At 39.6% G+C, this 24798-nt stretch overlaps 1 protein-coding gene across 2 annotated transcripts in view; it reads left to right on the top strand.

Annotated features, from left to right (window-relative positions):
* The window catches only part of MKX (mohawk homeobox), a 48467-nt gene extending 25160 nt beyond the window's left edge, over positions 1-23307 (top strand). The window contains exons 5-6 of one of the 2 annotated variants that reach the window (XM_032713165.1): positions 20551-20584; positions 20693-23307. In XM_032713165.1, coding sequence (XP_032569056.1) covers positions 20551-20584; positions 20693-20879 — 221 coding nt within the window. In that variant the 3' untranslated portion in view covers positions 20880-23307. Of the gene's footprint in view, positions 1-3596; positions 3712-20550; positions 20585-20692 lie in introns of those variants that run through there. The other variant, XM_032713173.1, reaches the window with a different exon arrangement.
* The last annotated feature ends 1491 nt before the right edge of the window (positions 23308-24798 follow it).

The following is a 24798-nucleotide window of genomic DNA, read 5'->3' as shown; positions in this document are numbered from 1 at the left end:
TTTTTGGCCTTATAAAAATAAAGGTCAGTGATCTGAGACTTACGCCTATTTCTGATTTTTTAAATTAAAAAAGAAAATAAAATCTGTACTCCTTTAAGATCTTCTTCTTCCTGAACTTCATTCTTTGCCTTCCTCATTAGCTGTCTCCATTTCGGTACCCTATCGTTTTGCCAGCAGTGCAGCCAAGTGAATGCTTGACCATATTTTTGTCTGGCTCTAGCGAAACCGTGAGCTGACAATAGAATACTTTTCTGTGGGTTTTCCTTCTTCCCCTGGGGAACCATACTTCAAGGGCAACCTGCTTGTCCAGCATATGAACATGTGGAAAATCCACTGCTATGCACTAATGATTTTCAGATGGGCAATTGTTGCTGAAAATCATCCCAAGAGCAGCAGCTTCTCCGCTGTAGCACCTAACCACTTTGGGATCCCATTGCTCATAGCTGCTCTGGAATAAACCCTTTGCATTTATATATAGGGTGGTGACATTTGGTGCATCTCACGTATGGAGTAACAAAATTTAGGGGAAAAGGAGGTAAAAGTTACAGTTGTGGTTATTTTTTGGCCATTGCAACATCCACCAAAATCTGACACTTATTTTAGCTTGAAAGTATAAATGTAGGAAAAAGTCAAGCTATGCCAAAGATCCACAACAGCAAGGCAGAAGCACCCTAAATATTGTCCATAATTTAATAGCTTTCAGACTTGTGATTTAAATATTTACAAGGAGACTTATCACATGCTGGGAGAGAGAAGAATCAGTTTTAAATTTTAAATCATTTCTGTTACTGTTCTTCTCAGAATATGCATTCTTTTTAAACAACTTTCACTTTTAATTTGTAATTAAAGCCAAAGTTTTCTTTTAATTTTAAAAGCTTGTCCTTGGACTAAAATAACATGGAACATTTTTAAACATTGATCCAAGCTGCTGTAGATACATTTTATTTAAACCACAGAGCCTGCAATTGGATTCCTTGCTTTGCCAGATCGGCTACGAGCTGTAAGTGTGGCAGTAATGACTGTGGAGTCCTGGATGCTTCACTACCAGTGAAGAGGGTTGTTTTTCTGGAGTTGTTCCTCCCTTTGGGCCCTATTCATGAATGACTTAATCTCTGTCTATGATCAAATGTCATGCAAGTTACTGTGCACAGAAAAATCAAGGAATGCTTCTCTTCCCTGCATTCCTTACATGGAATTGCTGTGCCTGCCCAGCAAGCAGTTGGAGAGTAGTAAGGGTGGGGAAGCAAGCAGCCACAAAAACCCACACCAAAAAACATCAGAAGCAATATAAAAAGAGTGAGACAAAGAAAACAGAGAAAATTTTGTAAGATCAGGTGTGCAAGTTGGATTGGGCTGTGCATAGGCAGCTCTAGCTTGCCCAGACAGCACCAGTTGGAGGGAGAACTGAGCTTTCAACAGGGGAGTGTTAACAGGAGCAATACATTCACCATGGAAAACAGAAATGTTCCTCAGTATTTTCTCTGTACTGTTGGCCATGAAGATGATTTCTAGTGCATGTTTCTATTAGCTTGTTTTGTCTTGGAAAGCAAACATTTACTGTTTTGATGGGCAGATCTTAAGAAGTTCAGGAAATGAATGCTTCTTAGTCTTTTTATCCTCTTGACCTAACTGTTTGTGTGGTGCAATTCTGTCCTTTCACAGGATGTTACACCACTTCATTTGAAGCCAACAGAAAGACTTTAATTACTAGTGATACTGATTACATGATGCATGCCATACAAGGAACTTTGTGGCGTGTTTCAGTGTCTTCTTAGAGATCCCGCAGAACACAGGGGTGAAGCGGTGCATAGCTGTCTCCGTATTTATACAGCCCTCTTCCTTACTTTTTACAACAAAGTTTTTGCTTATGTTAGTGCTGTTCTCAGTTAAGAGTGAGGAAAGGACTTATCAGAGTTGTTTTTCTCATCACCAACACCCTGTAGCCACTGCATGAAATTCTGTCTGTCTCTGCATGCCCTGGTGTGAGGACAGATTGCTATAGCAGGACTCCCACGCCAAACAGTCACTGGTGGCAAATGGGGAATAACTTGACTCAGGTGCAGAACTCCTCCAGCTGTTGATGGGAGTTACACTTCTTTCTTCAGGATAGTAACTGGAATAGTCATTTAGCTCTTTTTGAGACATTTTCCATCCCTTTAGTACTGACAGTGGACTTAAAAGATGTACCTCTTTTTTCAGGTGGGTCATGACTGGAGTATCATTTTAGCTGTAGGAGGGAAAAGATAGAAGAAAGGATGGGGAATGAAGGGGGAAAAGGAAAACTCACAGCCAGGAAATAAATACAGGTGGGACAATAAAGAACAGAAACTTTTGGAAGATTGTAAAGAGAAGACAGTGCTGGGAGAGGACAAGGGGAGTGCAGAATTAAGGACAGGCATGAAAAGGAAGACGAAAGAAGAGATCAAAGGGATGAAGGTAAGAAGATAAAATACTGGGGAAACAGATATGGAGATACTGGTAGGAATCTGGAGTGTAACAGAGAAGGACTCTAGAATACATTAGAGAAGCGTAGGAGATATTAGCATTTTTCACAGTCGAAAATGAGAAGTTTGACATTTTCCTTTTCAAAGTGTTTGAGAAACTAGGATGCATAAGCATTCAAGATATTGCCACCCTTCTTGGAAGGCACCTTTGAATCTAATTAATATGTCTTGGCATTTTTTTTCCATACTGCACAGACTAACAGCAAATACACTTCCAGAAAAGAATATGAACCTAACTTAGAATACAAAGCAAATTAATCCAAACTGTTGCTCTACAACTTAGGGCAAAAGCACAACTTAGCCTGGGGCTAACCAAGCCTGCTGGTGGTAGGGGTGTCTATTCATGTGGGGTGTGTGGTTATTAGTTTGTCAGTTTCTTTGTGCATCCACAATCCCTGACTAAGCTGGACGCAAAAGTATAGAATACTTTTCATATTTTGGCATAATCATACCCATCCCAGACTTTGCCGAATTGACCAAGACCTGTTTCGAAAACTCTAAGTAGTTTTCAGGCTACTGTGAGACAATTTGGCCAAGTGTAGAGGCTTCCCTGACCCAGCATTCCTGAAAGTTTGAATTTCTGTGTCTGCTCCTTTCTGTAAATTTTTCAGATCAGATATTCTGTTTAAAAATTTTTCAGGTCACCATCTGTAAGCTACGGATAGAAAATCTTCTTAGCCTTGCATAGTTGGCTGAGGGCAGTGTCTTTGTCCTTCTCTGAGATGAGCATCTGTCAGTTGTGTAGAAAGGACATCACCTGGGATGGACCGATAGTTTGATCCTGCATGTCAAAACATGCATTCCTGTACAGTTCATGGTATATATGAACCTAAAATATGTCATGCCAGATCTGATTATACATATAATTTTCAAGTTCAGCAAAAGGTTTTGTTTCTTTTTCCCCCATAATTTTTTAAAGAAACAGAATTTATCTGAATTAAAAACATGATTGGTGATGGTGAGTGGGTGGTTCTGTTTACCCTACCACATTATATAGTACCACTTTTACTCCTTGTTTGGATAGCAGTCACAAGACCCAGATATCAAGCTGTGAAAGTATTTTTCTTGCAGCAGCCTTTCTTTTTTTGGCAGGCAGTGGCTTTGGAGATGCTTCATATTTTGTCATGTGATTGGACTGCTGATGAAGTTTCTATGCTGCCTCATTTTCCTGGATTCCATCTGAATTAACTCTTCTTTGGGTCACAGCCGTTAGCGCACTCCTGAATGAGTGGGGCTTTGCATCATAGTGTAATGAGCTCTAATACTTAATCTCTGTAAGGAAACAGCCTGTAAAGAAGGAATTCACTGCATTTGTTCCACGTGACAGAAATCTGTTTTTTGTACCTCCAGCTGTCCACATTGAAAACACATTCCTTCTTCACAGTAATATTCCTTCCTGAAACAAGGGAGAATGAGGGGAAATGACTTGTATATAATCGTTCCATCTAAAAACAATCAGCTTAGTCTTGTAAACACATAAACTAGTTCTTTGTAAACAAGTCTCTTAATTTTCTTTAAACTGAGTATTTAGATGTTAAAGAGGAAAGCTGGGTACGTCAAACACATATGGTTCCTATTGCATCAGAGGCTTTTTTAATTTTGGTATTCTAATTGAAGAGACATTTTTGAAAGCATGCTAACTTTACAGAAACTAATCTATCCGACTCTGTCAGGTCTAGGTTTTATTCTTCCATCCATCACAACACTCTGGAAACATTTTCCACTTTAAATGTGCAGCAGCAACAACATCCCTCATGGACTTTGAACGGCCCTCGATACTTCCAGTGGGTGGTGTGGAAGTATGGTTTGCAGTTGCTGATGTTGGGGAACTGACCAGGGCTTAAAGGGGAGAGAATTAGGAGGAGGCATCAGGGAAGGAATGGAAGTAGGGATTATAATTTATTCATGAATTTTTGCTTTACTCCTGGACACAAAATGCTCTAAGATAAGTAATATTTTTAAATGGACAAGACTTCTGTACGCATCAGAGAAATACTGTATGTCTGCTTTGAAATATAAACTATTCTAAAATTTCATTAAACAACTACTTCCCTTGGGTAAAGCAAAATTTCAGTTTGACATCGAATATGTATTAATTTTCCCTCCTACAAATAATGGGCAGAAAACTATTAAATTTACATTTGAGGTAGGTACATTTGAAATAGAAAACATGTTTATATCTTAGGCACTGCATTACGGTTTCTTCTCCTGCAGGCTTCCACTGCAGGTGTGTGCTCAGCAGAGAGCTGAGCAATGAACCTGTGCTTGCAGGTTTTGGTGGGGTGGGATGTCTTGTAGAGCTGAGTTGGAGCCCCTTCTATAGCACCACCCTGAGTCCTTTGCTGGGCTCTGAGCTGCTGCAATGAGTGCATCTGCCACTCAGATTTGCCACTGACTTTGGTCTGAATTCTGTATAAATCCATCTTTCCCAAGCATACAGAATATTTAACAATAAATTGTCTTTTTGTTTTTCATCTATGAACATGTACAATATAAAGTCCACAAAGGTCATAGAGGTAAATTTATCTATTAAATGGAAATAATTGGGCCCAAAAACCATTATGAATCATTTTGGTGTTTTAAGTTCAGGATGCAGAGTAAATTATTCCAAAAATAATGGTAGCCAAATGTCATTCCCTCCAAACATTTGTGTAATATCTATTTATCTGTGGGCAGATGACTGCTATGTATAATCAGAGGCAGACTTTTGTCAAATTGAGGCTAAGTAAACACAGCTGAACACAAGCAAGTTGGACTACAATTTTTTGAGTTTTGCCAGCGCTGTTATGACCTTGAAAATGAATGTTTCTTCAGAGCAATCTGCTTTCAATATAGGAAAATTTTTAGTGTTTCAAATTAACAAGTGTTGATTGAAAATTTGTTCTGTTTAATTTTAATTTTTTTTTGTCCAAATAAATGAAAAGTGTGTATTTGTCTGAAGGAGGGCATCCTTTCTGCTGCTTAGAAAGTAGAGATTTTTTGTACAGAAATATTTTCTGCTTGTGTCTGTGACATGAACAACAGTTAGAGCTGTGAACTCAGCTGAAACTTCATTATATAATCAGAGAAAATTTTCTGTTGTTTCCTTGAAACTTAAATGCTTTTTTTTTTTAATGTTCTGTGCAAGTGAATGTAGCTTAGTCTCCTTCTAAACATTTTCTAGAGACCCTGTTTTTCTCTGAGATACAAAAAGGAACAAGTCTGATTTTATTGCAAAATAGGACTACTATTTAAACCTTAGTTTTAACATGCGGATTTTCTGCTTTTACAGTACCAGTTATTTGAACAGAGAACATTTTGCTCCCTTGATTTTAAAGATCACAGCATTTGGAGCTTGGAGAGGCTTTGGAGAGAATTCAGATAGGAGTCCTGATCAAAAATTTGCCTTTCAGTAGTTACAGAAACTGAGTCTCATCCATTGCCAATATCTGTGTTTCAAGGCGATTCTTTCAAAGGGATTCTTTTTTTCATTTTAAGTGCCATATAGAAACCAGCTTACACACCAAACTCACGGGTAGGACACGTGCAAAGTGTTGTGGCCAGGAGGAACTTTCCCAAAGTCCCTGTGCCTCATGTTCACAAGTCATAATTTCCCAATCTGCCTTTTTTGGGGGCAGCAATTACCGTTTTCAAATTTCTGACCAATTCTTACAGCAGCAACAGTTTACTACCAGCAGCCAAACATACACATCACCTTGTATTTGATGGGTTACTACAGTGTGACTTTGACTTTGCAAGCCAAGTGCCATTCCAACAGGTAGTCTTGGGTGTTTTTTGAAACAACCTCGACAAAGTCTCTTCTTGCTTCGGTTTTCTCTTTCCCTGTCATAGTAGCAAAAGAAAAATGAGGATCCGAGTGGAAATGGGGAGGAAGTAGAAAAGGAGATGATAGAAAAGAAGATAACATGACTGAGAAGTTATTTTGATTGAGAATTGCATTCAACGGATGTGGCTATCCTTTCCTATATATTCCTATACTTTATTCTCTCTACTAAAAGGCAGACTTCAGAAATAAAAGCAGGAGGTGTTGCTCCCAGGCCTATCTGAGCAATATGGCTTCTTAATATTAAACAAAGTAATCTGAAAAAGGCCTTGATGCCAGGGTTTTTAGAGACTTTGTTGTTTCTTTCGGGCAGCTGCTTCTTGGAATCTAAGGGTACAGATACTCATAGTGTCAGTGTCCTGCTTTGTATTCTGGGATATCTGCTTCACCACAAATGCTGATGAGACTGCCAAAGTGGTCCTCTGGGTGTTTGAAGGGTGCAAGACAAGTACTGATTGCAAGCTTAGGACCATCAGGCAGAACTTTCCTTGAGTTATAACAGTTTGCGGCAGCCAGTTGTGTTTGAGGTGTGAGAGGAAGGCAGAAGCCTCACTGAAGATGAGGCTAAGAGTGGTCAGCAGCCTTCAGGGTGCATTGAGCAGCTCTCAAGATACTCCTACCTGAGGTGATAGTTGTCTAGGAAGTGCTATCCAGACAGTATTTTATAAAGAAATACTGAACTTGCAATTGCAGTATGGCTGATAGTGTCTGCCAGCACTAGCCCAGCCCTGCCTGCAGGCTGGGGGAACCACTCCCAGTGGTGATCTGAGGGGCTGATTTTGCCAACACCTTACTAGTTTGTTCCTCTGAAGTAAAACAGTTGGTGCCAGCCAACTAAGTTGGTTGTGTCAGTTCTTTGTGCATCCTGACCATCATCTACAGTGTTTGCTGGTGGTGTCTGTTTGCCCATTGTTGGAAAAGGAGAGTGGGCAGGAATGCAGGCCCTGTCTGCCTGTGGGATTTGCTGTGTCTGCTTTGCAGGCCCTTTGCAGGTCTTCATAAACTTCACAATTTGTGATGTATGGCCTTTGGCTCTACGACAAAGCTTTGGCTCACGGGCAAAAATGAAAAGTAAAAGTTCTTGCAAAATGAAAGAAAAAGCTTTTGTTGTTATAAAAGTGGAAACAGAAGTGCTACTAATAATAGCAGCAAGTTAATTAGAGAACATGCAACAGTTCACAGAGCTTAAAGCCTTTATGTGGTAGCTGCCTGGCTTGTGTGGCTGCTGAAAGTCCTTCTCTTATCCTCCATCCAAAAGGTCCAAGTCTAGAGTTAAACTGTGTTGGAGACACCAAAGGAACTCTCTTTTTTCACCATAGTTATTTCCTAAAAACACGAATGTTCTCTATGTCTGGATCCATGGCTTCCTGTCTCATTGATTTTCTCTGTAAAAGTGGAAATTCAGGATCTTAATTCTTAAAAGGGAGGTGAGGATGCAAGGCTATCTGTACAAATACGTCTGTTGCAGATGCTGCTTACCCTTAGGAAAGTACCTGAGCAGGTCAGGGAAGACGCATAAACAAATTCCAGAAGTGTGAATTACTCTGAGATAACATTAATTTGATTGCTTCTTGAACAAAAAGTCCACAATGATTTCCAACTGCAGCTGAGTAAGAAATTGCATTCTATGAATGCAGGTATTTTCCATACTTTTATTCACATATATGTAGTTCAGGTTCCCCTGATTGCAAGCCCTGCTGGGTGAAGGGATTTTTTATTTATTTATGGTAACAGGAGAGAAGGCTAGTTATTTATACATGCTGGTAAAGCTTCTGAGTTGTTTTTGATGTACAGAGCTTCCAAACTAATAAAAATTCATTTTTTTTGAAGTATGTCAGTTGATTTAACCATAAATACCATATGGCTTTACCATAAATATGCATATGTGTTTTAAGTCTGATATAGCAAACTGTTGCAAGAGAGAATTCCCTGACAGAAATCTCCTGGCTTCCAGGAAAACATGTATGAGCTAACGTAAAACAAATATGTAGTAAATATGACAATAATGCCTTCTGCACCTGTCTTGCATATTTTTGAAGCACATTATCTCTGCATCGGCCTGACATTTTTAAACAGTATTAACCATATTTCGTGGGAAAATGTTACAAGGGGCTACTTTAGATAATGTTGTTTTTGATCTTGGAAGCTGATAGCCAGCAATTCAGTTAGGTTGTAGAGAAGGTTATTGGCTTTAACTGCTTTTAGATCATGTCCACTATTGCAATTTGGGCTACACTGGTCAAGGTGTCAGTGCCTGTTTGGGAGAAATACGTTTAATACTTCTGGATAGTACATTTTTCCTGTGGTAATAATATGCTGTGTTTCAATAATTCATAATTTTATCAGCACAAAGGGAATGGATTGTTTTTTATCACTCATTATTTAAAAGATATGTGTTATTACTGTCACAATTATTATTATTACTATTTTAGTGTAGTCTCTATTTAGGTACAGCTTGCAGGGGCCATGGTAGCTTTTTCACGTGAGAGCTGTTTGCAATGATCTCAGAGAATCGGCATCTTCACTCAGAGAAACAGCCTGGGCATATTGCCCATGGTTCAAAAACTCTCTATTTGAAAGCAAATCTGTTTGTCTTGAAAATTATGGCTTAGAGTCCTCTGCAGCTCAGCAATTGCGTCTTTGCGAGCTGCTCTTCCTGAGATGAATGGCAAAGGGGTATGAATGAGCCTCATTGTTATGCAGTGTGTCCTGCGGTTAGAGGAGCCGAATGGAACAGAACTAATCTCTGCAGCATCATGGAGTGAGTTTCACAGAGGCTCTAAAATTCATGCAATTGTGCTATACCAAGAATTGCAGGCAGTGTATCAAGGTCAGGATGAGCTAGTAAGCCCTGTCTCTCTGCACCAATCTTTGCTATGATATAGGTCCATTAATGTGGCGCAGCGTTGCTGTCACGGCTCAGGCAGCGTTCTCTGCCACGTGGATACACATCCTCTGCTACGTGGTGCACATTTACTGGAGCCTGCCTTAATGGCTGAGGCCCTGAGTGCTGAGAAGTCTGAATCCAGCCCCTGTGCTGTTATCAGTTGACGACGCTTCCCTGCTGGTTTCTTGAAAATCGCTGTCTCCAAAAGCAGCAATGTGTGTTGAATAACAAACCCCTTCACATTCAGACTCTTCAGGTTTTGGATAAGAGCCAACATTCTTGAAGAATGATATAGTGGCCAATAAACATCTGCGAAGTCTGTAAGACTGTCAGAAACAGTAACGTTTAAAGTAAAGATCATATCAGTAGCGATTCCCCTGTCCTGACAAGGCATTCAGTGCAAATATTTGTTCAGTCATCCTTGCTCTCATTCCCGTTATCACAGACAGTTTCATATGTTTTGCCAGAGGAGCAATTCCATCTTCTTCCACAGAGTGGTTCACATTCAAGGCCTTTGCAATGTTAAGTACCGGCCTACTACTGTTTCAGGACCTCACACACGTGCTTCTGCAGAGTGCAGGAGCTGCATCTGTCTTAGGCAAAGACTCTGCTGTGAAATTTGCTTGCAACTTTCAATTTGTGAGCATCTGCAGTGTTAAGGTTTTGCTGCTCCTTGAGGATTCAAGCTCAGTCTGGCTGAACTATTACACTGCAGCAATCTCTCTCGTGAAACAGTAGCCAGGATAGGCCCTAAGCTCTTCTAAGTATGATTCTCCTGCAGAGTTACTAGAATTGCACTGCACTAGGACTCAAACTGTTTTAAACACAAGATGATGTCTGGAGTAGAAGGAGATGTTTCTGCTTCTTCAAAAGCCCTTGGCAAATAGGCAGGTCTTCCTGAATAACTGCTCCAAGAGCCTTTCCCTTTTTGCCTGCTTTGCTACACTGCCTCTCACTTGCTCAGTGAATAGGAAAACTGAAAACACAGCCCTTCTTGACATACCTCCCATACTTACTAGAATCTCTGAGGGCCTGTTTAGAAGATGTCTGGGAATATTTAGGTTCGGGAAGAAATCCTGTAATGGAAATAATAATAGTGCAAGTTGTAAGTGAGTAGGAGCATGAAGACTGCAATAGCTTCAGCAGAGAAAGCAAAGGAATCAGAACTAAACAGTTGATTCAAAAATAATGCAATCAAACACTAAAATCACTTTGAAAGATGCCTCAAAACCCAGCTCATATCCTCATTGAGTGCTCTTTGCTGCTTCTGTACCACCAAAGCAGTAATGTGAACGCAGCTGAGCACCTCTGAGGACAGGATGATTAATTTCATGATATGCTGTTCAGTGCCATTTGATACATTCCATGTGGTCCTTTGCAAACTTTAATAAAGGTGTTTTCATAAGACATCTGTAGGATTTCACAAATGGGGAATCTGGGCACCAAACCATTACAATTTGAAGTAATGTTAGATACATAAGACCTTGTGGATGCTCATGATTTCATGGCTTTATGTACATGCAGAGCAACACTCTTGTTGACCTTACTTACACCTGTGAGTTCTCAGCACTGCTGAAGTTGAAAACCCAGGCTCTCCAGTCGGAGTCTAGAGACCAGGGAATGTACTGTGGCACCTGTGAAAAGCTCTGTTAGAACAACTAATTGAGCCCCACATAAACCTGTAGCACAAGCAGAGAGACTGTCAGTCACTAACATGATTTACTTGGTGGTGCCATATCCATCTGACAGGCTTTTCTTATGTCCTTTTCCTGCAACAGCCTCAGAGTCATGGCACTGAAGTTGTGTGGGGAAAGGTCTCATCTACTGTCGTGGGTTTGGCCCTGGCACAGTTCTGTCCTGTGCCATTGGGAAGCAATGACCACAGAAAATACCACGTGTGACTCTGCTGCTTTATCTCATGGTATATTTAGCGTGAAGGCAAACTGCTTAGTCTTTCCTGTTTTTATGCACACATAATGTACAAGCAGATTCAGGTATGTATATATTTGAAAATATCTGTATCTTCTTAGAGATATAAATAATTTTTTTAATTTTATATGTAATCCCTGGATTTGCAGGATTTGTTGTACAAAAGTTGTCTGGGTTACTGTGAGGCTCTTTTGTAGCTTACAGCATTTTTATGGCTGTTTGATTGTTGAAGCCCTGCTGATACACTTTTCTTACAAGCTTCTTGAATTTTTATGCTTATGATCTCACAGAATGCATTAAGTTTGGGACATCAGTTAGGGACATCACTGGGGTTTAGTATTTGCACATGTGTTAGGTTAGATATTAGGGAAAGGTTCTTCACCCAGATGGTGTTTGGGCACAGGGAAGTGGTCGAAGTACCAAGCCTAACAGAATTCAGAAAGCATTTGGACAACACTCTAGGCACATGGATTCTTTGGCTGTCCTGTGCAGGGCCAGGAGTTGGATTTTGATGATCCTTGTGGGTCCCTTCCAACTCAGGATATTCTATGATTCTGTGGTAAGTATTGTGCACATCTGACTACCCCATGCAGTGAATGGAAGTAGCTGTGTTTAAAGAGATCGTATTTGTCAGTCAGTTCTTTATCTTACAGGCGAGTGAAAGAAGCTGTGAATTTCCTCTTTCTGACAGACTTACCCATTCTTTACTCCATGCTTCTGGCTAAACACACCGTGGAAATCGGTTCTGGCATTGACTTAGAAGTTCCTCCACTTGCCTGAAAATACAGCACCTTGTAATTTAAATTGCCTTTCTGCAGCATATGCCATGTCTGAGCCTCTTTGGCTCCCAGGGACAGGAGAGGAGCTGGCTCCTGCAAACGGGGCCGCAGGAGTGGGGGGCACATTTCTCCAAATTCTGCAAGTGGCTTCTGAAAATATCCTGTGTGCAGGGATTCATATCATAATGTTACACCGCATATGTAGGGTCTGCTCCCAAACCCACAGCCAACTAGCATAACAAAATCAGATTTTACTGCTGTAGTGTCAGCCTAGGGTTGAAATATGGCTTTGAAACCCTCCCTTTCACCCCACTTTTTAAATGAAAAACAATCGTGCTGGATTGTAATAGTGCTTATCCTGGCTGCATTTTACTTCAGCTTTTTATTTTTAAAGCCTTATTTTAGGCTTTAAGAGCTCCCAATTAAACTCTTTAGATCCAGAGTGAAAGCCTGAACGTGCCTGCCTGCACAACAGCAAGTTTCCTGGGTGGGAAAAGGGATATTTTTTGTGTTAAAACTAAAGAAAATTGACACGGTGGTCTGTCTTCTCCCTTCATATTCCTTACTCTTCTTTTTCCTGATGAATCTTCATTTGCCATTTTCTCATTTTTGTCACGTCTCCCATACTCTTTCCTTTATTTCTTTTTTTCTCTTTCTCTTCCCCTTTCTCCTCTTTTCTTTATTTCACCCTCCTGCTTACCTTCTGCCAAACATGATTTTCACAGTTAAGCCCTAATGATTTGCAACAGGAGAGTGTTCGACTTTATCTGGTCAGTCAGCACAGCACACGCTGTAAATCCCTTCGTAAATGACACACACACAAAAAGAAGCCTAGGTCAGATGTTTGTTTATGCATTGTGAAATGCGTGTGGGAGACTATCACCAAGGAATCTGACAACATTACACTACTAATTAGATGCCAACTCAATGAGAAAAGATTTGATTTCCGCCAGCTTTGCAGCAAACTTGAAAAGAAAATAATACCACATAACCGTCAGTTTGTTAACAGCTTGCCTCAACACTCCACAGCCCTAGCTCCCATTTTAAGCTCTGCTAAGATCTGGCTAAGAAAACAAGTGTCACACAGTGCCCTGCACCACACCAAGGAGAACACACTGTCACTGGTCATGGGAAATTTACAGCCAGCCATGACAGCCTGAACAATAAAGTGATTTACGCTAGGTTTTTATCTAGTTTGCTAGCTCATAAATTCTTACATTCATGTGCATAGTCTAAGACTGTAAGACCATTTGCACCATGCTTACTATTATGTGGAGCTTTCAGTGCACTTATTAATGCAAATATTAATATAGACTTGCAAACTCAGTTCTCTTTTATGATTTATAAAATACACCTATCGCAGTCTCTGTGGGCATGTATACTCATTTTATAAAAATCACATGTATTAAAATGTAACTAGATGCCTACTCCCACTGCAGCAGGCTCTAGGCTGCATAGTATAAAAAAATCTTTGGGTTCCCAGGTATTCAGGAAAAAATCTTGAGTGGTAGCAGTCCTTCACAGTTAAAGCTTATATCTGAAAGTTTGGTGCAAGAAGCAAATTTCAGTGAAAGATTTTCACAGAAAAGGCTTGGTCCTAGGGCATGATGGCAAAGGGCTATTTCTAACATTGGCAAGACCCAACCTATGGGCCTTAGTAGAAGATGTCAGACCAGAGCTATAGCTGTTCTTAAAAAAAACACTGGGTGAACAGGGGAAAATATTCACTCTAGCTGTCACTGTGAACATAAATTGTCATTATGCAGTTTGTTCATCTGAAAGGACATAACAGCTGATGACAAGTCAGTTGTTATACTTGCTGTCACTGTGAAGCCAAAGGAGTGAGGTAACGGGGTTGTGGGGCTGACTTCATTACAAGCTGCTCTGTAACCTCCTCCTGGAAGAAAGAGAGAGCAGTGGTAAAACAAAGTTTTACTGAAAAGAAGCTTTCTCTAGAGCCGGGGCTGAGAGCTCGTTCCTGCAAGTTTCTGACAGCATTCCTCCTCCCACCCAACTAAAGGATATAGTAATAAATCTTTGTCAGTAGAAATCCAGTAGCCCCCTGAGATCAGACCAGCTGTGATTGGTATCATGTGCTCTCCCAGGTCACACTGCCTCGCTGTGTCTGCAGCCACAGGTCACCTGAAACTCCAATAGGGACTTTCATCCCTCCGCCAAAAGGCTCTGCTGCATGAGCACTGCCAGCCCCACCTGGGCAGTTTCACACAGACCTTCCCAGTCTGGCACCTAGTTTGGGCAGGAGTGGCCTCACAAGGGACAACACTGAATGGATCCCACGTAGAGGTGGCCCATGGTCTGCAGGAGATCCGCCACCAGAGCGAGTTTGGGGAATATTTCTGTAGGAGGCTCTGTTTGAAGTTGTTTCCAGCATGAGCTTTCCTGTCTACACTTCTCCATAATTCATCCTTAATAGATCTGTTGTCCCTGAGGAAACCTGGTAGGATGGTGCAAAGGGAAAAGAGTTTAAGAGTTTCAGTGCTGGATGAGATGAGTCCTATCTGTGTGTAGAAGGCCTGTGGTAGTGTGGGTCGCTGGCTGAGCATGATTAGAAATTCATTTGTCTGATTATATCAGGCTCAGAATAGGAGCCAGCAAGTGTAATCATGGGGTGGCCAACTCCTGCTTCCTCCAATTCAAGTAAGAGAAGCTGAGGTTTTCTTGTTTTTCTAAAGATGCTACAGTGTTTGCACTAAGATAAAATGACATTTCTTATAAGAGAGAAGAGCCTGACCTGGTGCTTTGGGCTACAATTTCCCCTCTCTTGCATTGCTGAGTAGCCTGGGCTAAGCCACCTTCCCTCCCCAGATATGAGTGCAAGTTAGTGGTGTTGTTCGTGGTTTACTTTGGGATCCTTTGTGGGCAAAGGAGCTGTGGCAATGTAGAAGAATACAGGAACTCCAATTAACCTGATTTTTTTTCTTGGAGACACAGAGATCTGAAACTTCTGGAATCAAGGTGTGCGTGTGTGAGTATGTGACCTACAGAAATACCTCATCTCACTACTAATTTACTCACACGTGTAAACTTCATTTTTCTTTCAGCTACCCCAGTTTATTTCCTGTTCCTCCCTCTTTTTCCTCTGCTTGCTTGTTTTGAAAATGCTGGTCAACACATGTTAAGCCAGAGTCTCCAAAACCAACAATAGAAAGTTCAGGAGAAGTAGCAAGAGTAACAACTGAATAACGTTACCAATTTTAAAATGAAAATAAGTTATACAGGACCTTTTATTGAACCCACAAATATTTTATAGTTTCACTGTTTGAGGCCAGCAGTTCTTTTTTATGTTTTTCCCCTATTTGGAGCTAAAATAGAAGGTGCGTAATTCATCAGGAATCTGTACATGTTTAGGTAGCTTCAAGAAATATGACAGTCATGTGAGACTGACGTGCTGTGTCTTGCCTTCCATGTCCATTTTTCCTCTGCTACATAATGTTCTGTACCCTTTTCTCTCTGTCTCATTCCCTCATTCACACATTCTTTCCCCTGTTGGTTTCAAGCCATCTTTGCTTTGTCAGTGTTATCTGATAACACAAAGCAGTGTTTAAGCCAGTTGTTGCAGTTCAGCTTGAGCTGGATATAACAGCAAGAGGGGAGCAATGTGGATACTTCTTCGTCCTACATAAGTGGTCAGTCTTGCCTTTGCTGTTCTCAGCAGGGCCTTTAGGTAAAGTCAGTTTGTCACCGCACACGTGATATTCTTAGGCTATAATTCCTATATCCAAAGAATAAAATGTAACTGTAATTAACATTATTTAGCACACCTCTGAAGTCGTCCAAGTATATGAAAGTTATTAGTTTGGATGTGGCGAACTGTAAGGATCTGAATTGTTCTGAAGCATTTGAATGTGCCACAAACACCATGTAGCCAGAGTACCTTTGTACATAGTACTTTGGAGGTAAGTGATGCCACTGTGCAGTTTAAGGATGGTTTGCCTGCAAGAACCCTGGAGTTTACTTCCTTTGGGTAGGCCTTTCTGATAGCAGAAGAACAAAAGAAAATTATATTTTAAATATAAGAGAAATCCTGGAAAATTGTGTTCTTAAATGATTTTTAAAAGGTCAAAATATTGCCTAGGCATGTTGTCTTTAGACTTCTGAGGCTCATTTCCATCTCTACTAAAATGGGATGCAGGCTACCTTGCAAGAGAGTTGTCAGTATCAGCCAGTGAATATTTACGACAAAATTTCATGATTAAAAAAAGCCATTTATATTATTAATAATTATGTGAGTCTTGAAAAATGCCATGCTGTATCACAAAGCTGGTATTGTCTGGTATCTACACTCTTGGCACTGCATCCTACAGTAAACTGTATACTGAAAACTCATACTAATGGAAAGGTATACAGGATTCCATTGGTAAGTGATTTATAGTGACTTCCTATTATAAACAAGAGGGAACAAATATCCCACCTAGCTGGTTTCTTTGGGCGGATGTTGAGAGCAGAATGAGACATTCCTGGCTGGGCAAAAGCTGATTCTGTGGATGCCTGTAACTGGGAGCAGAATGAAGCACCAGAAAGTGAGGTATAAATGACAATCCCTGATTATAAACGATTGAGTTTCCATTTTCACAGTGTTTAAAACTTTCTGGTTGTAGAACAAGTGATCGCTGTTTTAAGTGATTTCTGAACTTGTTACAAAAAGATATTTCTGATGTTTAATATTAAGTAGATTTATTGTAGGATCTCAGTATATGCTGAAAGCCTACAAACGTCCTTTGACAAGAAGCATAATCCTTTCTGAGACAAAACAAAACACCTTCGGCAGCAGCTTCTTTTGGGTTTCAGTTAATAAATATGCTGTTGAACACAACTTGGTTTGTTCAGTAAAGTTATTTGTGCTGGCCAGTTCTATGCTGTTGAGTTGTATTTACGTATGTATGTATGTATGTAGCATAAATGCCATTGTTTACCCTTTCAAATAAGTCTTGAGAACAGTGTGGAATACAATAATTCATCAGCATTGGCCTTCCCTGGAGCCACTTGACACATTGATCTAAGCTTGACAAGTGTGTAGGGTTTTAAGTTTGTGTGACAGCCTGCCTTGATCCAAGTGAGATGGTGACACTCCTTCAGAAGAGAGCAGAGGTGGCTGCCACCTAAGGCGTATGAGCGCTTGGTGGCATATGACAGCTGTGGTGCATCCTTGGTACCTCCTATAAAGTGCTGCTTCTGGTGTACTGAGAGAGGGCTCATGAGTTAAGCGCCCATCAGCACTTGCTCTGGGGTGAGTCCTTAGTGGAGGCTGCTCAGTGAGATTCAGTGTGCGGCATCATTTTTCCATTCCTTCTGTCACCATTTCCAGAGAAGTTACCCGGCCCCAGTGCCATTTCCTCATTGCCTCGGAGAAGAAATCTAGGAACATGTTGTGTGATGGTCAAGAAACTGAACACTTTCCATTTTGAGAATGCTGTTCTTTGATTATTTTCATGAAACGATCTCACCAAAATGTTGCTTTTACAGTTGAAACATACTTTGCAATTCTTGTGCAGATATGTCAAATATTAAAAGCTTTAATTATCAAAAACTTTAATAAGTAGTTGAGGGTAGACCAGATAGATTACAAAATGTGAACAAAAAGCAAAATGTTGGGAATGTTAGGTAAGATTCACTTTTTTTGTTATTGTTATAAATTCAATAAAATTTTGTCATCTGTCTTCTTTCTCTCGTGGATGGAGAGCCAGACATGACCAGACTGCCTTTCTTCCAGGCTGAGTTAAACCATTAAGGCTGTAGTTATACTACCAGTGTACTAAATATCTATATACAAATACAGATATGGATTATGGATGTACTAAATATCCAAAAGAGAGATGTGGTCCTCTCTCACCCAGTTCATACCATATTCACATGAATGATAATACTGTCCAAAGGGAAAGTGTGTGAGGAGTGGCCACAGAAGAGGTCTTGCTTAGTGGTCTGGCTTTGCAGCAGCATTCGGGGATGTTGGACTGCGGTGTTAGATAAATGGACTGAAACCACTTCTTAGGGGACATCTCTGTTGTTTATGAATGGAGCCTGGGTAAAGATGCATGACTTAGATGGCAGTTTCATGGCATATGAGGTGAACCCCACTTCTGCTTTGAGTTGGATCAAGTTGGTTTGGCTGGCAACATGTCAAGGAGCACATAAGGAATGGTCTTTGTCTCTCTCAGTGTGGTTATCCCCAACCAGAAAATGATGATAATGCTTATTTCCTTCACTAAGGGTGATTCAGACAGATGTGAGCTGCTTGGATGCTATGGTAGTGCAAACTGGGGTATGCTGTCAGAGGTTTGGTATAACAGAAAAGAATTTTTGGCAAGAAAAAGGGGACCTGTGCTTCGAAATGATGGATTTTCAGACTTCGTTGTACTAATGTGGTTTTACAGCTGTTATTAGCAAGAGCTTTGCAAATTATCAATGATGGTTTTATTGTAACTCAATTTCAAGTTTCTTTGACGTAAATTATTTATTTGAAAAAACGTAAAATCTGAACGGAATAAGAAAAGACTTGTCATTCAGGAAGCATCTTCAGCAAAGTTAAAGAATGGGCAGCTCTTTCCTCCTGGATTTTATTTTTTAGTTTTTCTACTGCTTTTATATACCGTGGGCAGGCAGCTTTCATTTAGAGCTGGCTAAACACCAGTAAAAAATATTTGCAAATACTCCTTCAAATAAATGCTGGAATTGGAATGTGTGTCACCATTCACACCTACTTTCCTCAGAAGTTTGTACAAGCAATTTTTTTGTTCATAGGAAATATTTTCCAACAGTGAAAGAAACTGACAGATGCTGGAGAGAGGTGTATTTATATCTAGGTTTGCTCTGGCAGTGATGTTCTCTATTACATGCCATTTCCATTTCTATGCCTACTGACCTATTCAGTCCAAACCTTTCCTTGAAAATTGTCTCTAATTAAAAAACAATGAAGCAGGGCTGAAAAATTCTTTGTAGTCAAGTACAGTGTTAAGAAGAAGACTTTTGGTGTCATTCAGTACCTCTTTCTGGATGAAATGTTTCTTTTTTCCTTCGTTCGTTTTCCTCTGCATAGATTCAACTTCCCCTTTTTGAATCCCATTCAAGCATTGATCTAGGAATGCTTAAGAGATACTGATTTAAGATGTGTGCTTTTAAAACAAAACAAACTTTGGTCACCTGTGAACATTTTTTTATAAAGCTGTTTTGCGAAAGCATGGAAGCCTGCTAAGCCAAACAGCTTGGCAAACAGCTGACCTCTGAAATTACAGGTGGCCTCCCTGCATTTCTTTGGTGAGACTGTGGTCTCCAGTGATCACCTGCATGTGCTGGGCAGTGTGGCTGGGCTGAGTTATTGGCTGTATAAGACAATGGGACTGCTGGCTGTGGTGGGCAAGGTTGCTCATAAGTGGAAGACGACCAAGGGATGCCATGTGCTTTGGCACCTATTCCACTGGAAGCTCTGTTTAAGGACAAGATCAACTTTTAATTAATAATCTAATGGAAATCTAGCAGTAACGTTGATTTGTAGCTGGGAATCTGATCTCATAAAGATGTGCATTACTTTATGAGATTTATGCTGTATTTAGAGGCTTTTGGGGTCTTGTAGCCGTGAGTGCTCAATGCTGTTGCTGTTCCTTTTGTTTGACTTGTTTTCCTGCATATTGCAGTTGGGCATCAGCTTCTTGTTCCTCTATAATGTGTTTCTGTGTCAGGATAGCAAACCCACTGAATAAAGCTTAGGCATTTCTGCCTGCTAAATATTTCTGGCTTCTCTGCGATGTGAGGATTTAATGAATGAACAAATGTTACTCTTGATGAGAAAATGTAGCTTATGCCTGTGATGCAATTTCGTCTGAAGGCTGTTAACCTTCAGGGGTTAACACACCAAGGTGTGCTTGTTACTTGTATCCTTGTCAGGCTGCCTCTGGGACTGCCTCTGGGACTGCCTCTGGGCAGGGGCACATTAAAACTCACACACATCATGTGTGCGTGGGTGAGAGTCCTATTTTTAGTGCATACAAGAAGGCATTCACTGAAGGGCAGTGAAGCTGATTTTTATTTTTAGATTTTGCAATTCCTTACATCCCTGGGATTTATGTTTTTAAAAACTGCTTTATCACCCTGGAAAATGTCGGTGAACCTTTAAGACCAGCTTTATTCTCACTATTGCCAAGATAACTTTTTCCTCGACATAGTCTGGTGGGGGATATGCTGGGCAAGGTTCAGTACCAGTTCTACCAGTGCAGTTCTGGTTCACAGTGAGGTTTAGTGAGGTTCTGCTTCACAAAAGCCTATTTTTGTAAAGTCATGTCTTGGTAACCTCTCCACAGCATTTTTGGTTGGCATGTGCCCTGCTCCAAGCTCAGTGTAGCCTTCCCCAGGCAGATGCTTCCATGAAGCTTGTCATAGAATCACAGAATCAGCCGGGTTGGAAAGGACCTCCGAGATCATCAAGTCCAACCCTCGATCCACTACCACCGAGGTTACTAGACCATTGTCCTTTTTATGTGTCAAAGCAAAATTTTATTTTAAATCTGGCATCAGTTTTTTAATAAATCTTGGGTCCTTTTTCAATATGCCTGTTCCCTGAACGTTCTTGTTTTTAAAACTAATAAAATAAAATAGACTTTTTTTTCCTGTTTGCAGAAAATCTGGAGAATGGACCAAATAAGTGTGAAAGGTAAGGGACTTCACAGTTTTCCAAAATGATTGCTGTTATTATGGTTTTCCTGATATCATGTAGCTATGTAAGCTGTATGTGTAAATATTTGTTATTGCTTGAATCTAGTGCAGCTAACAGAAAAGGAACCAGCAAAGATGAAACATACTGGAAGGAGATCAACGCAGCTATGGCCCTAACAAACCTTGCCCAGGGGAAGGATAAACTGCAGGGAACTACCAGCTGCATCATTCAGAAATCATCACATATATCAGAAGTAAAGACTGTTAAAGTGCCATTAGTTCAGCAGTTTTGAGAGATGGGTCCTTTTTCTTTTTTACGCCAAATGGACATTTTCCTCACAAGATTGGTTTTCAGCAAAATCAGATTCACAGATATGAGGCAAATGTGGAAAATAGGTCCCCTTTTATAGGATGGTCAGTTAAAAAAAATAAGGTCCCTTCTGACTCAGACGTTTCCATTGTATTAAATGAAATGTTCAATTGCTTCTATAAAAGGCATGTAAATTATAAAAAAACTGTTTTTATCAGAACATTAACTTATTTTATGTTAATCAAAGTGCGCATAAGATGTTTGCATTGCTATTACAGTAAGTGCCTTGCTTTGAAAAAATAAGCTATAACGTGGGCATAGTACAACAGTGTTATGCCTCAAAATGACAATGCCATAATGCTTAAACTTTGTATATTATTCCAAGTGGGCTTAAGCAGCCGAGGGCTAAACACATTACTGCTGAAGGCCCTGGAGAGTTGTGCTTATTTGACTTGTACAAATTGATGAGTCTTAATGAAATTGTTACATCATCCTCTCTTTTTTTAATCAACAGTGTTATAAAAATTGTACAGTATGTTTTGTCAAAGTGACAATGAGGTTGTTATGCATGTTTCTTACCTGTATATGCAGTATATTAAAATACCAAAATCATTCCTTTGAAAAGTGCAATACTCTAGAACACAAAAAATTTAGGAAATAAGTTAATTGTTCAGATTCTTTTGAACTTATGCACCCAGCTGTGTTGCTCATTAAAGATTTCTAGTTGAGAAGGTGTTAGCCAGACTAGCTATAAATTCAAGTCAAATTTCTATAATTTTAAAGCTTTACTAGTGACTTACTGAAATTTTGATAGAAGTAAAATTGATTTTTTCTTCTTGTACAAAACCAAATCTATAGTGCCATTTATTATTTGCAATGGAATTCGAAAATGTTTCCATGGTGGAATATATTCCTTTAATGTGGTTTAAACATTTTTATTTTGTATGTACTGCATAAATGAGGACAGTTGATTGACATTTCATATTTCAGTGAGAAAAATCTGTAATATAAACTATCAACGCCCAAGGTAGAATCACAGTGGGAACTGAAATGTTGAAAAATCTCAGCGTTTAAGGCAGAAACATTTTAAGAAGATACTAAACTGTGTATTAAATGTCATGTCTCTAAAGTTGACTGCTATTGAGTGTAATAACTAGCATAAAACCAGGTTTATTTTTAAATTTTATTTGGAGGTGTACAGGTTATTCTTAAATCATATAACAATAGTCTAATGAGGTTTACAGTGCTTGAATAAACAGTGGCAAAGTCAAAACCAATTTATACTGAATCGGTTATAGAAAACTGGAAAAGAGCTGATTGTTGCTAGGATTTGGATTTTTTCCTGTGGGTATCCTGTCGGGTTTTTTCCTAGTTATCCCTTTCCTTGTTTCTCTTTTTGGTGAGCCATCAATGAACAAGATGAGACTTTAGTTCTGCTCCTACTGAGTTTAGTGGCAGAACTCCCACTTCAATGGAAGCAGGACTATGCTAATGATGAAACTAACTTCCAAGTAGAGGCTGTTTCAGTTGCACTAAAATAGTCAAGATACATTGCAAATATCAGCCTTGGTGTGACTTCTTAGGAAACTTCTTGATGTAACATAACATTGTTGGGTTTATTTAGTGTACAATGAAAATTATTTGATATGAAAATATTTTGTACATATATATTTTTACTTTGTTTTCTAAATTGCTGATTTGCATTAAAGTGCCAAGCAAGAAATGTATGTTGTGACTGTATGAACAGTTGAAGTATATGTTTTACTGACTTGCATCATTATGTGTCTAAGATTCCATGACATTAATTTTTGATACTTTACTGGATTTTGACATAATAATGTGAGTTTATAACTAATAGCAGAGAGTTAATACTTCACTTTTGTTCATACTATTATAAGTTATTCTGGTATTAAATATTTTGTGACAATAAATTCATGGTTTTGACAAACTTTTCTGTTAGAAATATTCAGTGTTTTTTTCTGTATAAACAACAACAAAATTTGTCGTGTAAAAAGGTACTTTTGGGGACTTCTCTGAAGTAAAACTGGAGAAGACAAGTCATTGTGTAAACAACTTGTTAATGGTTCTTTTTTCAAATGATCAAAGCACAAGAATAACTGTATAACACATCAAGTGGGTTTTAAATTTAAGAAATACTTGGCCTAATTTCTTGTTACCGTTTCCTTTAATTTATTTTTTTCTACTGCTGCTTTAGAGTTTTCTGAAAACACAAATTCTAGTGAATTATGTGTGTCTTTTTTTAAATAACAAAAGTCATGATCAGTGCTGAGCCAACAGCTAATGAAAACTCAGTAATTATTTATGATACTGGAAAACCAAACATTATTACTATTGCTCTTCTTTGTTTCAACATATGTAACCATTTTAGTAAAATAAATAACTGCAAACAACATCTTGCTGTTTTGAATTAAATATTCATTTATCTGTCCTTAGGCATTTGCATTTCTGGATTCCTGTAATAGTCAGGGTTTCTCTGTACTGAGATACAAGCATGTGACAGACAAAGACGAAACAGAAATATTAGTTTTCTGATTAACACACCTTGTCTATGCAGTTTTGTGAAGTGGTTTAGTGCATCCCTGATGAAAACGACTGCGGCAAGGTTAGGGTAGTGACTGCTAATGACAACGTGGCATGATGCTCATAAATTCTCCACACTGGAGGAGTGCAGAGGGAAGCCCTATCTAATCACGGACCTGAGTCACTGCAGAAGGTCCATCAGTTGGGAAAAACTTTGGTCATTTAGGTTTTTGTGGGAGTACAGACTGCATTTGCCTACATTACCCTGTGTGGATACTTAGCTGTGGAAACTCTGTGGAGAAGGAGATGCAATCAACCCATCCAGAAGCTCAGTGGTCATAGTAGAAACCCAGTGCAAGTGGTCTCCTAACTTAAAATTGCTCCGCTTGCGTGAGAGGGGTGATAGCTAAGGTTTGGTGGGCAGTCAGCACTTTCAGGTTTTCTTTCCTGCTGATCTGTGATCTTTGTACACTGCTGTAACATCTGGGGACATCCCAGATATCAGTGAAGATCTGGATATTCTGTTGATATGTGAGTTGATATGTACAGCCTGACTTTTGCTTTTGGGGATCTGTAAAAGCACCCACATACTAATGATGCTGAGATACTTGGCATCTACTTTGTACCTGAGTCTGACATGAAAAAAGAACTCAATCTGCTCCCATCTGCTCTGTCATATCATTTGTAAAGGACTCGCAACCCCTTATAAACCACTGAGAGTAAGGGGAGCTCCAGTAGTTAGAATATACATTGGGATCAGGATTACAGTCTCCCCTTCTAGCACCATACAAGAGCTGCAACCTCTGTTGGTGGGCTAATGTATAAATATGTATGTCAAGTGAAGCAGTTCCAGCAGGGACACTATCCCAGGACAACACACAGGCCATTTTGAGGATATTTGATAACTTGGTGGCTTAAGTTTTAACTTGGAGTTTGACAAAGGATGGCAACTAGACTTGGATGCCCACATGCAAGTGCATGAAGTAACAACTGCACTATAGGCTAGAAGGAGAAGATAGGGAAAGGAGGTTCATAGAATGTCTGTACTGTGCTAGGAAGAATGGATTTAGCTTTGGCTAGGGGAGAGGCTATGTGGACTTAAACCTGTTTCTTAATTATCTCTTTGATAGATTTTGATTATGTTCTCTGACTTTAATGAATTATATTTTTATCTACCTAAACTATCCATCAGTGGAGATCCACAATACTCTCAGTGAAGATCCATCAGTGGAGAACCAAATGTGAGATGCTATTACAGGAAGCATCTTTGATTATAAAAATAATCATGAGCTTCTTGAATTCACTGTACTCTTAATGCTCAGAAAGTCCTTCTTTGTACCCCTGTGTCATCCCCAGCAATA

The sequence above is a fragment of the Chiroxiphia lanceolata genome, chromosome 1 (genome assembly GCF_009829145.1).
Source record: "Chiroxiphia lanceolata isolate bChiLan1 chromosome 1, bChiLan1.pri, whole genome shotgun sequence".
Lineage (NCBI taxonomy): Eukaryota > Metazoa > Chordata > Aves > Passeriformes > Pipridae > Chiroxiphia > Chiroxiphia lanceolata.
Note: the sequence above shows the minus strand (reverse complement) of the source record. Positions and strands in the feature narration are given on the sequence as shown.